Source organism: Cololabis saira, chromosome 10, assembly GCF_033807715.1.
Source record: "Cololabis saira isolate AMF1-May2022 chromosome 10, fColSai1.1, whole genome shotgun sequence".
NCBI lineage: Eukaryota > Metazoa > Chordata > Actinopteri > Beloniformes > Belonidae > Cololabis > Cololabis saira.
The window spans coordinates 34,146,176-34,160,975 of record NC_084596.1 but is presented as its reverse complement, the minus strand read 5'-3'; the positions used below and the strand labels follow the sequence as shown (position 1 = coordinate 34,160,975).

General features: G+C 41.7%; 1 protein-coding gene across 11 annotated transcripts in view; it reads right to left on the bottom strand.

Annotated features, from left to right (window-relative positions):
- depdc5 (DEP domain containing 5, GATOR1 subcomplex subunit) overlaps positions 1-14,269 on the bottom strand; it is a 37,573-nt gene extending 23,304 nt beyond the window's left edge. For 7 of the 11 annotated variants that reach the window (XM_061732680.1, XM_061732686.1, XM_061732687.1 and 4 more), the window contains exons 1-24: positions 13,812-14,269; positions 13,635-13,722; positions 13,452-13,498; positions 12,644-12,729; positions 12,487-12,570; positions 12,364-12,413; positions 11,423-11,492; positions 11,118-11,196; positions 10,967-11,028; positions 10,810-10,879; positions 10,649-10,721; positions 9,878-9,981; positions 9,717-9,791; positions 8,721-8,855; positions 8,577-8,638; positions 8,424-8,497; positions 6,561-6,630; positions 6,445-6,481; positions 5,936-6,358; positions 4,825-5,025; positions 3,566-3,701; positions 3,381-3,472; positions 2,458-2,517; positions 1,413-1,596 (exon numbers count right to left, since the gene is read on the bottom strand). In XM_061732680.1, the coding sequence (XP_061588664.1) occupies positions 1,413-1,596; positions 2,458-2,517; positions 3,381-3,472; positions 3,566-3,701; positions 4,825-5,025; positions 5,936-6,358; positions 6,445-6,481; positions 6,561-6,630; positions 8,424-8,497; positions 8,577-8,638; positions 8,721-8,855; positions 9,717-9,791; positions 9,878-9,981; positions 10,649-10,721; positions 10,810-10,879; positions 10,967-11,028; positions 11,118-11,196; positions 11,423-11,492; positions 12,364-12,413; positions 12,487-12,570; positions 12,644-12,729; positions 13,452-13,498; positions 13,635-13,722; positions 13,812-13,869 (2,420 nt within the window). In that variant the 5' untranslated portion in view covers positions 13,870-14,269. The remainder of the gene's footprint in view (positions 1-1,412; positions 1,597-2,457; positions 2,518-3,380; positions 3,473-3,565; positions 3,702-4,824; positions 5,026-5,935; positions 6,359-6,444; positions 6,482-6,560; positions 6,631-8,423; positions 8,498-8,576; positions 8,639-8,720; positions 8,856-9,716; positions 9,792-9,877; positions 9,982-10,648; positions 10,722-10,809; positions 10,880-10,966; positions 11,029-11,117; positions 11,197-11,422; positions 11,493-12,363; positions 12,414-12,486; positions 12,571-12,643; positions 12,730-13,451; positions 13,499-13,634; positions 13,723-13,811) is intronic. The other 4 variants (XM_061732689.1, XM_061732690.1, XM_061732691.1 and 1 more) reach the window with 3 other exon arrangements.
- Between the last annotated feature and the right edge of the window lie 531 nt (positions 14,270-14,800).

Genomic DNA, 14,800 nt, shown 5'->3' with positions numbered 1-14,800 from the left:
AGTTGTTCTGGCTCTGACACGGCTCCGCGTGTTGGAAACATTTGCCAGATTCTGGGAGTGTAAACGTCCACAAGCGTCATTTTTAAAAACAGAATCCCAACTGTTCCTTGCGTCTCTAGGACAGGAGGACCCATTATGGGTCTGATGGCGTAAGGGACAGCTAGAAGGAAGGGGAGGGGGGAATTGAGAACTTATAATAAAAGGAAAAGAAGAAAATGCGAGAATACTGTATGAAACATACCAAATTAGAATATTAGCAAATTCAGGAAAACATATAAAGGAAGCCAGAGGGAAATTTACCCAGTACAAATGAATACATAGGTATTATTTCACCCCATCTAAACTCTACAGAATGAGGTTGTTGGCTAATAATTTATGTTGGAAATGTCAAGAAGAGACCGGAACATATACATGCTATTTGGGAGTGTAAACACATTAAACCATTCTGGGAAAAAGTAACTGAACACATAGGGAAGTGGATAGGGTCAATAATACCAGTATCACCAAGAGTTTGCCTACCAAACAGAGCTGCCTAACATACCAGAATGTCACCTTGTAGTGATAAAGTTAGGGGCTGTTACAGCTGCTCGAATAATTCTCAGAATGTGGAAAAGCTCAGCCTCCCCGCAGATCAAGAAATGGATCGAAGTAATGTTAGAGGTTGTAACATACGAACGCATGTTGGCCAGAATCAATGATGATGTTGATAATTTAAAGAGGTCATGGGACCGTTTTCTCACATGTCATGGTGTTACGACAGGGTGATGACTGCACTGATATGAATGTAATTGAATGTCTGATTGGTTGTTTCAAACTTGAGCATTTGTTATGGGCTATTTTATGTTGAAAAAATACTGTATGTTTATGTTTACATCAAAAAAATTTAAATAAAAACTTGAATGACAAAAAAACATGGTCCCTCTCTGGCGCCCCCCACATCCCTTTCACTCTCATTTCTTCCTGCATTAATGACTCCCCCTTGTAAACCTTATTTATTTATTTAGCTTTATTTACTTATTTTTGACTGCATTCCTCTCTTTAAAAAAAAAAAACAAAAAAAACAACATCATTGTAGAGCACCATCATACCCATACACATGTGCATACATACCGTTTGTCTTGTTTGTTTTCTAGTGTAAAAATAAAAATAAAATAAAATAAATAACAGGATAGTAATACATTTAGTGTAATTGGAATATATGTGGATTTTAAAAGCAACTGAAATGGACTGTTAAGCTGGACTTGTAAGTGCGCTGGGATGTATTTCTGTCGTGAGCTGGTGATGCAGAAATAAACTGGACTGAATCAAAAAACAACAACAAAAGGACAGGAGGTTATGCAGCACCGTCTTTGAGCCGTCGGCTACAGACGGCTCAGTTCACGCGGCCGAACCGTCCCGGTGGCCGACAGTACCTCTCCAGGTCGCTGTGAGGCAGCAGGTCGTAGCAGCCCTCCGTGTAGTCGTTCTGCAGCGTCCGGTGGTCGGGGAAGTAGTCGGTGGTGAGGGGGAGGCAGGCCGGGGTGGTCAGGGACTTCCAGTCCACCCCCACTGTGCAGCAGAAGCTGGGCACTGTCGGGGGTGCAGACAGCAGCAGGGCTTCACACACAGACAAGCAAAAAAAAAAAGAAAAAATCCCCACGACAAAAACAAATTCATGTACCCAGGATGGAAAGGTACATGTTTGTTGGGGAGGAGCAGGGTGGGGAAGCACAGAGGGGTGAGGAGAAAACAAAGGGAAGTGAACATATAAGATGAAGGTAAGAAGGAGGAAAAGAAAGGTGCAAACACAAAAAAGGAAGAGTGGAAGACAGGGGGAGAAAAAATAAGAGAAACGTCACTTTTCCTGATGGCATCTGGGCTGCGTGAAACTCCTCAGAGGCCGCAGCTGTGAAGCAGTGATCAGACATGCAGATTACGGTTCGAGACGGTCAAATTGTACGAAATAAGATTAGAGGTGTGTCATTAGGCCTAGGAATGGACCCGATTGGATGAAGACCCCCAGTAAAGAATCACACCAAGGAAACCATACAGGAGGATGAATCAATTGTTGATTAAAATGCTGTGTGATGTAGAGACATTAGTCAACGTGTAGGTGGGAGCTGCACACGCAGCCATGCAGAAACATGGACGCACATGGATCTGCGGCCCTTTATATCAATTAAGATCGACAGCGAGAGACTACAATAGAGGACAGGTAGGACAGAGGAAGTGAAGGTGCAGAAGGAGGAGAGGGTAACCCCAAACCACATGACCTGTACGTGCTGGTTACACCTGTGGCCCTGGGGACGGCGGCCCACTGAGGAAGAGGCCCTGCTCAAGCTGAATAAGCCCTCACAGGCTGAAGACGCCTCTGAGGGCTTATTGTCATCGACAGTTAGCTGAATCAACAATGTCATCCTGATGCTGAGGTGGAGCCACGTGGCCACTTGAGTTTTCATTCGAGCAAGCTGGACTCACTTGGATCTGTACCGTTGGAGGAATAGTCTTGGGAGGAGGCGCAGCGGTTGCTCAGCGGTCCTGTGGATGGGTTCACGATTACAACACAGAAAAAAGCTGCACAAGGACCCACTTTGGAAGTTATCAGTTATAAAACTGTGTAACTGGTGATTAGCTCCCACAGGATAGACATGGATGTGCATACATATACTGCAGATCTATGGGCTCAAATTAAAGCCATAAATATTTTGTATCTGTAAATAAACTTTGTACTTGTAAAAATATTTTGTGCGTGTGCAAAAAATATTTGTACTTGTAGAAATATTTTGTGCGTGTGCCAAAAATATTTGTACTTGCAAAAAATATTTGTACTTGCAAAAAATATTTGTACTTGTAGAAATATTTTGAGTGTGCAAAACCAATGTTGCACACAGACGAATTCATTCCACAGCTACAAAAATGTTTTACACATGCACAAAATATTTCTACAAGTATAAATATTTTTTGCACACGCACAAAATATTTCGACAAGTACAAATATTTTTTGCAATATTTTTTGCAAGTACACATATTTTTTGCACACGCACAAAATATTTCTACAAGTACAAAGTTTATTTACAGATACAAAATATTTATGGCTTTAATTTGAGCCCATACAGATCAGTCACTGCAGAGGTACAAATGTGCACTATAATGTTCTTACAGCCCACAAATCCCAGTATGTTTGTATTTCTTGCCAACAAACCGGTTACATAGATAGAAAGACTCCAGTACTAGTCATCTTCATGTTGCTGTGGTTCTGCACATTGGATTTGTAAATGTGAGCCCCAGAGCATTAACTGATCCCAATCATCAATATGATGTGGAGGCCGGCGGCAGCTCCTATGGAGGCGGAGCTACATAATAAAAGTGTATGATAGGTCTGCTCTGAGTGGGCATGTCACCACTGTTGTTGCTCCCTGGACTCCCAGTGAACTCCTCCATCCCTCCACATACGTAACCTCCGTTCTCGCCTGTGTGTCTTGAGATTGTTTGCCTTAGAAGGAGAAGAAAAACATCGAGCTTTAACACCAGATCCTAAACGTGCTACATGCAGAAGACATATTTTATTGTGTTAGACATGTTTAACCTCCCAGTGGCTTCCTGGTACGCCAGCTCCAGCAGCTCGGCGGAGGTCTGGGCGGGATCCCTCTGCTGGCTCCCCTGCAGCTCTGCCATGTTCTGCCTGGTCTGATGGTGGATCTGGATCGCCTCCCCAGAAGGACCTGAGGAACAGGACCACAACGCACTCTGCTGACTGGATGAACACCAGCAACAACGGTCCTGGGTTCTACCGTCTTCACATTAGCACGTCAGGCTTGTTAGAGGCTGTGTTGGTCCAGTCTTGATCTCAGACTTTGTAATTAACCATAAACTGAAGTAACAGGTGACTGAGTGGAGCTTGAAACCTTCAAATGTTTTTTTTTGAAAGTACACAAATGTGTTCAGACGCCAACATTAAAGGCCTCTCAGGTAGGACGTGTTGGGTGCTGCACTCTGCTCCTGATGGGAAACAGCTGGGAAAAAAGGCCCACACTGCAAAAACTCAAAAAAGAAACAACAATTTTCACCTGTTTCAAGTAGATTTTCACTTAAAATCAGTAGAAAAATCTGCCAGGGGAACAATATTTTTTTGCTTGTAATGAGAAGATAAATCTTGTCCCACTGGCAGATTTTTCTACTTATTTCAAGTGAAAATTCACTTGAAACAGGTAAAAAATTGTAAAATAAGTTATTTTTCTGGTGATGAATCTTGTTTTAAGTGTAATGCGATTTTTTGACTAAAAATTTGACATTTTAACTAGAAATAAGACAAATATTCCTGGTAAGATTTTGAGTGTTTGCAGTGCAACATGATCACTACCATGGCACCTTGATGCATCTATTCCAGGTAATCGGGTGCAAAGACAGTGAAGGCGGAGGCCGGTTCTGCGACGTCCCACCTTCCTGAGCTGCACTACATAAGCTTACAGACCCTGACGTAAAGAGGAAATCTCCAACAACCTGCACTAGCCTGCTGCATCCGAAAAGGTGAATTTAAAAAGCGACAGTAACATAATTTAAAGATCCATTTACACAACTTGTAACAAGCTTTATGGTCACCTGGCAACTGACCCCCGAACATGGTCAGGATTCACGCCAGTCTCTCGTGTGCTGCACAAATCACATCCTAACTGAAAGGCCTTTAAGTTTTTAGGCACGTTAGACTTCCTGTCTTATGTTCCCTCTCCCTTTATGCCAGCTTACGTGTACGTAAACATGCACTAACCCACACGGTGAGAGGTGAACAGGCTGCTGTCATGAATACTTATGTGGAGGCCTCCCTCCGTCAGGTACGAGCCACCTTACCAACGGGGAAGGTGTGCATCCAGCGCCGGCGGTTGGAGGTGAGCTTCATGGGCATCCTGGAGGGGGTGAAGGGGTTGATGAGGGCTCTCTGGGTGCTGTATCCTCCCGGACGGATGTGCAGCGTGGACTCGGCACTCCCCACCGTGAACCTGCCCGGGGCGCTGGAGTCCCGCTGAGAGTCCATCATCTTCTCTAATAAATCTGGACAACAGAACGAGAGGGCTTCACGTACGGCAGGGGTGTAAAATTAATTTTGCTTGGTGGGCCGGATTTGACCAATTTTTTTCTCGCGGGCCGCACGCTCAAAATAACAAAAACGGTGCGAATTTTTTTTTTTTCTAATTCTTTTTTTTTTACCATTGTTATCTAATCCAATATCAGTTTAGTTAATTTTAAAAGAAATATGCACTTTGTTTACAATCTAATTATGTCAAATATATTTTTTCTTCAGGATCTTTTCTTGAAATTTCTCGTTTTTTTTTCATACTTTCATACTTTTAATATCATTTTACAAAGATAAACAGAAACAAGTATGTTTTTTTAATATTATGCTTTTTTATAGGAAATTGAATTAAAAGCTAAATCTTTCTTATTACATCCGAGAGTGTTTCTTTGTGATTAAGAGATTTTTCCAGTACAATTAAGTGTATTTTTTTTTTTAAATTGGCGCGGATATTTACGCCAGTGTGCCGAAAAAGTCAGCACTTCTCTTTTAACTGTTTTACTTTGTCACTATCCTCGTATTCAAAACTGAAATTCTCAGAATAAATATCTTCCATCATCTTTTTTAGCAGTGATATTTTTCCTGCGAAAATATATAATAGTAGTCAGTTAATAAAAATAAACGACCGTCAACAAAGAAATAAAATCGGCAAATGCATTCTAGAAAACTAAAAAAAATTTCGAAAACTGCTCTATTTGTGGAATAACTATGGATTTGTAGAAGAAATATATTATCGGATATGCTGCGATTCATGGCAATTATTTATGCCTTCCTTTTTAGTAAATCAACATTTCGTTTTTTTGCGTTGGAAACTTCTCGCACATTTGACCCCTGACGGCTTCACCTGCAGGTGTTTCCCTGCACGACTCCCTCCTCCGGGGCCGTTACCTCTCGTGCTCGTGTATCCCAGAGAACTGCTGACTTCGTACTGAGCCGGAGGAAGGCGGGGAATCAGCAGCATGTTGGACACGGGGCCCAGGCTGTCGTCGGAGGTCAGGCTCCTCTGCTCGTCCGGAGCCCCTGAACGAACAGGGGGGGAGGCGTTCGTCCCCGTGCTCACGTCCATGGAGCCCCAGCTCTTCCTCCCACTCGTCTCCCGGTCTCGGCCCATCCTGAGAAACAGGGAGCTGTTCAGCCGGGACGAGGATCCATCACACTGAGCTGGGAGGATGTTACAAGCGGTCCAGTACCTGATGTTGGTATTCCTGTGAATACGTGAAGGACCGGGCAGCCGGAAGACCGGCGCGTCGTAGGCGTCGTAGTCCACCTGTATAGGCAGACTGTTGTCCGAGTCCTTCGGTGCACAAGGAGCTGAAAGAGGTCACCAAATCAATATTTGACTTGTGGCGAAGAATTTAAATAAAAGAGGGAGGATGAGGTGATCGGTGCAAACTCACCGTGGTCTTTGCTGTTCTTGAATCTTTCAGCATGAATCTAAAACAAAATATAGTCGTCAGCAGATAGAAACACAGAAATCTCAGGTCAACCAGTCAGCAGCGGACAACCAACGCACCTTACGACCGGCCAGTTTGATTCGGGGGGTGAAGAAGGTACAAGAACTCTGACTTTTGGAGGTGTAGAAGCTGCATGTGATCAAAGGAAAACACTAGATCAGTTACTGTAGTCAGAATTATTCAAACCTGAAGTTTTACGCAAACGTCCTGAAACAGTCGTGGGGGGATCTAACTGAGGAAACTTTCACAACAGAGCTAGATTTACAATCTCTCTGGTGGATTAGCAAAACTGAAAAATTAAAGATTTTTGCTTTTAGTTTTTTTTTTTTTCCATCATTCTGATCTACCGGTAATGTATTTACAGTTCTGTTCTTAATTCTGCTTTAAAACTTTTTAATGCATTTTTTATGTAAAGAACTTGTAAATTGTCTTGTAGAGGAGATGTGTTACGCAAATAAACTCGCTTTGGTTGAACTAAGCTTCTAGATCAAATCCCTTGATGCTCCTGGAAAACACATAAGTCCTTTTCTGACTGATTCGTGTGTTTGGTGGTCTGATGTCACCGACATCAACTGAGCTGCCCAAGAAAACCCAAACTGTTTGCAGAAAAAAACTTCCACAAGTGTTTGTAAAAAAAAAAAAAAAGGGATCAAAAGTCAACTATTTGGTGAAAAATTCAGAGAAAAGACCAAAATTACACACAAATCATGGTGATTCTCAGCGGCTTGAAAGAAGACACCAGCATGTGTTTTTCTTTTGTTCTTGGAGACATTTCACCTTCTATCCTGAGGACTCACCAAGTCCAAGCCCGGCTTCCTCGTTTCTCCAGCAACATCACGCTGACTTATGAAGAATAAATGTCATACAGACGATGTGTTTAGTGTCCAAAGTATAAAATTGTCACTATAAAAGTACCGTTTAGCCCAACAATAGTAGTTCACTGATCAATCAGAAATAAAATGTGAACTCAATCACTTCCCTTCGATCAGACGGTGGTGCTGTGAAGCTTTTTCATTACGGTTTTGACCGTTCGCGCAGAGCGTGAGCCACAAACGAGTGCAGGTTACACTATTCTTTCAAATCCACTGCATCGTCACGGCAACAAAAAGAAAAGGCCCCCATGTCTTTAAGACTTATGGGCCAAAGATTTGAGATCAATCCAATCAACCTGCTTTAAAAGTTTCCACCATTAGATGGCGCCGTCGCTGAAACCGTTATTACGGGGATGTCTTCAGGACCTGACAGTGATTAAACTTTAAAAATCCACATTCAGGACACCTCCTGTGCATGAATAAACATGGATATCTGACGCGCAGCAAAACGAAAAAACGCTTTGCAATTTAACACGAGACACTTCCTCAGGTTACACCGACCAAATCTGAAATCTATCGCACAAGAAGCTTCACTTTCAATGGAGAACGGCAGACTTGATGTGTTTTAGAGGCAGTTTTCTGTTTTAAAGAAGTCTTGTCGATCAAATTTGATGACTAATAAAAGGAAATGGAGGAAACCTCAGCTTTGATGTTTTAAAACAATTCAAATCCTTCAGATTTCTTGGGCGCTCAGGTCCTAATTATAATAATCATGTTAAATATAAAACAGAAAAGAGGCTTTTTGCACCATCAGCTCTAAACCTAACCCGCAAGAAAACCGCAAGGAAGTACAGGAGCCTCTTGGGGCCGTAGAGCCATTTTTATTTTTATGATTTTTAATATTAAAAACTGGCTCGAGGGGTAGAATCATTTTGGCGCCATTTGGGAGAAACTGTGATTTATCATACAGTCCTACCAGAGATGTCAACATCATGTTTTCAAGTTCATTCCTTTACACGCCAAAGGCTTCGTACACATAAACGTCACTCCAGTGCCTTGAGCGTAAAGGGGGTTCAAGTGTAACAACTGTTCTGTTGTTCTGGCTCTTGCCTGTGGTTTATCCAGTGAGGGAGGTTGTAGTCGTCCCCCACACGCGAGTCTCCAGGCGTCGTCTTGTTGTGCAGCTTGATGACAGGGAACATGAGTAACGCATGAGAACGTGCTCAAACGCACCAACAGATGCTGATACTGTGACCGTGGTACCTTAAACAACGGTACTGCGTGCAGCGGCTGCTCTCCCATGCACACCAGGTCCACACCGATGCCTGAAAGGAGACGTGCATTATCAGCTTTTAACAAACACTCACTACTTCTGTAGACGTTCAGTTTGTCTCTAAACACACCCACCGTTATCGATCATGCGCTGTTTGGTGAGGATCATGAGCAGCCGGTCGACCTCAAACACACCGACGCCGGGCGTGATCACCACCGACATCTGGCCGGTGCGGTCAAAGTTACGGTTGATGTAGTGCTTGTCAAACACTGTGGGAGAAATCAGCAGTCACTCCCAAACTCACATCTTCTCCAGCTGCATCAGCGTGCGGGGAGGAAGCTGCACGGACTGTGGACTTGTCTGCCCGCACCAGCACTTGAAACCATTTTAAATAACTTTTTAAACATATAATATAACCTCAATATTCTGGCATGAATATTGAGTATGAAAAGCAGCAGCTGGTTGTTTTCAGTATTGCTTTTAAAAGATTCACCTGCACTGTTTGATTGTCCTGGATTTGATGTTTTGAGCTGTCTGCACCAGAGGTGACGCATAACTGCAGAACTGACGATGAAGCATCTTGGATCTCAACTCAGCCATATTTATACGCCGCCGAATCGTGACAAAAGTCAAGTCATTTCAACTCATTCAAGGGTTGTCCAATTAATGCAAAGCCAATAAAACAACAATAACAATTATTGCTCCTTCTCTTTGGATACAATCCCCCGTCCTGAGTAAGCAGCAAGTGACTGTGGGAAGAAAAAACTCCCCTTTAACAGGAAGAAGCTGGCAGAGCCAGAGCCAGGAGGGGCGGCCAGCCACCGCGACCGTTCTCCAAACAAATGTCAGAGTTTCTGGATTATTCTCCCAACTAAACGCCTGCTGGACGATCATCTATTACGACTCGTCAATATTCTCCACATTTAATTTAACTGCTTCTCACCCCAAGAATAAAAGACAGCAGCAAACTCAGCATGTTCGCCTCATTTTGGACATTAAAGATTAAAGACATTATAGACTTAAGAGGTGCTTGTGAACAGTATTCATCTAAACTTGCTGATACTCAGACTGCACATTTCTGTTAAAAGCTTGACACATGGGAGCAGTTTCTGTGTTTTTGCACTTCTTACCATTGAAGGAAAGGTTGATGGCCTCCAGGTAGTTTCCTTGGACAGCGGTGGAGTTGTAGCCTGCAGGAAAACTGCCTGGGATCAAACCAAACAAAGCTTTTGGTTATAAACTGAACCATATTCAAAAGTCTGTAGGTGATTAAACTGAATTTATCCCCGACCTGCTTCCTTCAGCCGCACCAGCACAGGGTACTGGATGAAAAGCTTCTTGATGGTGATAAGTAATGACGTCCACTCGTCCCGTCTCTCGTTCTGAGCCACGACCCTGATGATAAAACAGTCAGAATAGGGCTGGGCGATATGGACCAAAAGTTATATTTCGATATTTTCTAGCTGAATGGAGATACTCGATATATATCGATATTTTTTCTGTGCCATAATTGGGGTTTCCCCCAAAGCATTATAGCATAGCATCTCTGTTAGCAAACCCTTAAAAAAAGTCAGTTTTAATACAATGCCTCGTGCCAAATGTCACACAGGTACCTTTATTAACAGAGGTCTGCACAATATCAAAATGTATAAAACAAATGAAATAAAAATAAACTGCCTGCATATATAGAATAAAAATGCTTCTTGAATAAAATAAAACAAATATCTCTTTCCTGCATAACAATTAAATTAAAATACACTGTGCAATTAATACAATGTAGACAGTAACAGGCAGACTTTTCCACTGAGGTTGACAGTTGTGCAAATAACAAAACATTTGTGCAAATCTCAAATAAAACATTCAAGTCAATTTGTCACAAAATAAGCTATATCAAAATCATAAAAAAAAAGAAAATTTCTCGATATAAACGATATTGTCTCGTACCATATCGCGTTTGAAAATATATCGATATATATTAAAATCTCAATATATCGCCCAGCCCTAAGTCAGGAGCTGTCAAACCCGCCACCAGACCTCCGTCTTACCCGGTGGGCACATTTACCTGTAGAAGTCTTCGTAAAAGCGTCCCTCGTGGTCCTGTCTGATGGACGCTCGCAGGATCTCTGGAAACTCCTCTGAGGAAACACGGATGAGTTTCTTTTAACGGCGCTGGAGCCTCAACATTGGTGATAATTACTGTTAAAGTAAAGGAAGTAGACCAACCCAGAGTTTTTGCAGTGTAGAACGTGCGAGAGAAAAGGACAACCGTCACCTCGTGGCTGCAGTTCTTCTCCTGTGTCAACGTTAAATGTGTTTAAATGTTTACATTTGAAAAAGGTGAGAGCTGCAACATCATTTAACGCGAGACAAGACTGCAAACCTTCCACTTGGCGAAAAGATCGGACAGGAAACCATTTACAGCCTTCTCAAAGTAGAGATCGCCTACGAGGAAAACATGCAGATGACACATTAATCATTAGAGACCCGGTCCGAGAGGCTGAGAGGTCGAAACGAGCCCAGTCACAACCCACCGTAGATATCAAAGTCCCACATCTCACAGCTCATCTGGATGAAGATGTACACCATGGCAGACGTGGACCTGAACACCACCTGGGGACCATTTCAGCTCAATCAGTGATCTCAGCACAAACAACTGTCCGTCTATGACGGGAAACGGGTCGTGGGTTTTGGGTTTTTCCTCTAATTACAAAAGATGAATTCTATCTTTTATTACAGGAAATATGCAGGCTCCATTTATAGACACTGGTAATGAATCATAAGTTGGTTTGTTTGATTTCTATGTTTAATCCTTACATAACAAAGACGGACAACTTACCCTGGTGTCCTCACTGATGTAGCCACACGTAACTTTCTCTCCCTTCACCCAAAGTTCACTGGTCTGAGCTCTGCAGGAGGAGACGTGTCACAAGCTCGGATAAAGAAGCAATCACTCATCAACATTAAAATTAGTGCATATTAGGGATGGGCGGTATGGACTAAAAAATGTATCACGATAATTTCTGGCATTTATCCCGTTAATGATAAAAATGACAATAAAAAAAAAACCAATTCAACTCCACCTTTGTAACTATAAATCTATCACCACATTCAGTCTTTGGAACCCCCAAATCACTGCTCTAAAAGATACTAAATGCTACTAAACTACACCAATTAAATTGAATTAATAAAAACCAATTAAATGAGTACACCTGTACTGCAAAACTGGAATGACTCAGATCCGCCATGTTTGTTACACAAAAACCTCATCAACGGGAATTTATCTTTCTTTCTTTCTTTCTTTCTTTCTTTCTTTCTTTTTTTCTTTCTTTCTTTCTTTCTTTCTTTCTTTCTTTCTTTCTTTCTTTCTTTCTTTCTTTCAGGCTCATTTCTTTCTTTGGTAAATCAGCTTTACACAAAAACATCATCAACGGGAATTGATCGTTTTCACCACGAGATGACAAATTCTTACCGTGGGGAATGTTTTTCACGGTTTATCGTGAACGGGAAAATATCGCCCATTCCTAGTGCATATATGTGTAAATGTATATTATATATATATGTATATATTACCCCCTCCCCCCAGAGAGGGCGGGGTACCCTCCTAGACTCTGTATCACCTCACTTTTTCCACTGATGGCTGAGAACAAGACACTTCTCTGAGGCTAACTGAGAATCTATTTAAAAAATCTAATGTATGACATTTTTCTTTTCTATTTCTCAGAATGCTATTTAGTTTAACATTTACAGCAAAAATGCCTAAAAGCAAATGCAACTTACCTGATTCCTGCAAACTCCACCTTCTGGGTCACATAGGCACAGGTGCTCACCTGCAAAACACACACACACTCAGTGCTCGTTCACACACGGGATTACAGTCAGACGACTCTCTGCACGGCTCACCAGACTCTTCTTGAGCCTCCACATGTCCCCCCTCCCAATGTACTGGTCCTTGAACGTGAGCTCCACCAGGTCCAGCGTCACGTCCTTCGGGGGAGAAAACAAAACCCTCACTGATTCTGTTCTACTGAAACGGGATGCAGTTGCAGATGGCTCGTACCTTTGGGTCCACAATGTTGACAACAACATCCTGGTACGCTCGCAGTTTGAAGGCTTGTGCTACAGTCTGGTCCACACTAATCGTCTCTGCAAAAGAACGACATCCAACATAACTGTGTAAGGTATTAACACATCTTTGTCTCGCGATTAATAACACTGAATAATTTGCAATCAATGCAAAGTACATTTGTCCATTAATACTAATAAAAATCATAAAATGGACAAAATAACAGGAGTAACAGAGTCAAAAAGCCACAAACAGAACAAAATCAATCAATGCAGGATGTTTGTCGTTATATTGCATTTGAATGTGAGGTAGTTTAGTTTAGTTTATTGTTTTGTACAGTTTTGAAAATATACAGCAAATATCAAATATAAATACTATAGGTGCAGGAAGAGGCAAAAAACCCAATGGGCTTATTTGAAGCCTCCACCGAAGTTATTAAAATTTCATGTGTTATAAAGAACACAAGATTAACATACAAAAACAAAAAGTATAACTACACAAAAGTGATGGCAAACTAATTATGCAATATATAAATAATAAAGGTATTTCTATTTACTGTCCAGAAGGTGTTAGGATGAAAACACGGATGCATAAAGTGCTTTTCTACTTAATATATTCGCTGTGAATTGTAACAAATGTTAGGAAAGCAAACGTTGACAGATTATCACGGCCCATGGCTGGGTGTCAAATAGAAAACAGCAACAACGCCTGACAATTAATAACAAAATACAGTGAGATATAGAGGATTTACAGAAATCTACTGTATTTTCCTGTAATCGATCAGATATTTCCCAGCTCGTACCTTTCTGAAGGTCTTCTTTGAGGCTCTTCACCTGCAGCAGGAGAGGACTGGGGATTTGAAAAGAGACAAAGTCAGACTATGTACTCGGTTGTCGTTTATGCAAATAAAACAGACGTGTTTAACTGTGTTTTGGGTCTGTAAAAGGTTTTGGATGAGGTTTCTCGTCCACCAGCAGCAGCTCACCTGTACTCATCTGTGGGGTGTGCGATCTCCACTATGTCTCCTAAATTTACTTGAGGGAAAACCTTTGGGTTGACAACCAGCTCGTCATCTGTTCAAAGGATAAATACATGTAAACACTTCCTATAAACCTAATTATCATCATGAAACCTGTGTGCTAGTGCAGTTTAGGTTTCTTACCGCTTCCAGCAAAGCCTTTCTTGTGCAACACAAGTTTGTACGACTTATTAGTCTTCATGTTTGTGTCTGCTGAGGAACAAGATGGTTTAAGTTTGGACTTTTAAAGCGTCCTAAAGCCAGAAGGACACTCGCATATGGGCGTTGCGGCGCATTTGTTCTTTAATTAGACTTGTATGTGTGCAGTCAGCGCGCACAGCGAGCATAATGATGGTTATAACCCTGACATGCATGTGTGTAAACACTGCGCTGCTTCTAGCGGCTCCGGCTCCAGGACTTTACTTTACCAAGCTCGTCTACGACACCTTACTAGCAGCTTCTAAACCGATAACAACTCCGCTGTAACGACTTGCAATATAGATTAAAACAACCCATTACGTTTGAAACAAGTTAGATTCACTGCTACGTTATGTTACACAAGTGTTAGGCTCACTTGCTAACCAGCAGCTAAAACACTTCACTTCCTCCAAAACAAGGATCTGCGATCTGATTGGTTCTCCCGGATCAGAGAGTCTCGATGCGAGAGAGGAATCCCTCCACGTCTGTTCATCTCGGGGAAGCCAACAAAAACATACAAAACATATGTTACACATATATATATATATATATATATATATATATATATATATATATATATGCATGTATGTATGTATATTATATACATACATGCAGCAGTGATGCATACATACATAGACATACATACATGTACATATTTATATATATCTTAGTTAGTTTCCCCTAGAAAGCAAATATACATAAAAAAAGATAAAAAATGTACATATATTTTTTTTTTATGAGGCTGATGTTGCTCCTGATGTAGCTCCAGGGATCTGGAGCCACTCTCCCAGTTTGAAGGTCACCTACATCTCCAAGTGTTCTTGTTACCAGTGTCACCCCGGTTGCCTTCATCTAGCACTTATTTTCTGTCCCTCAATTTTGCCCTTGGTTTTTGTCCATGTACTTGTGCTCCTTTTTCTTGATGTTGCTCGCAC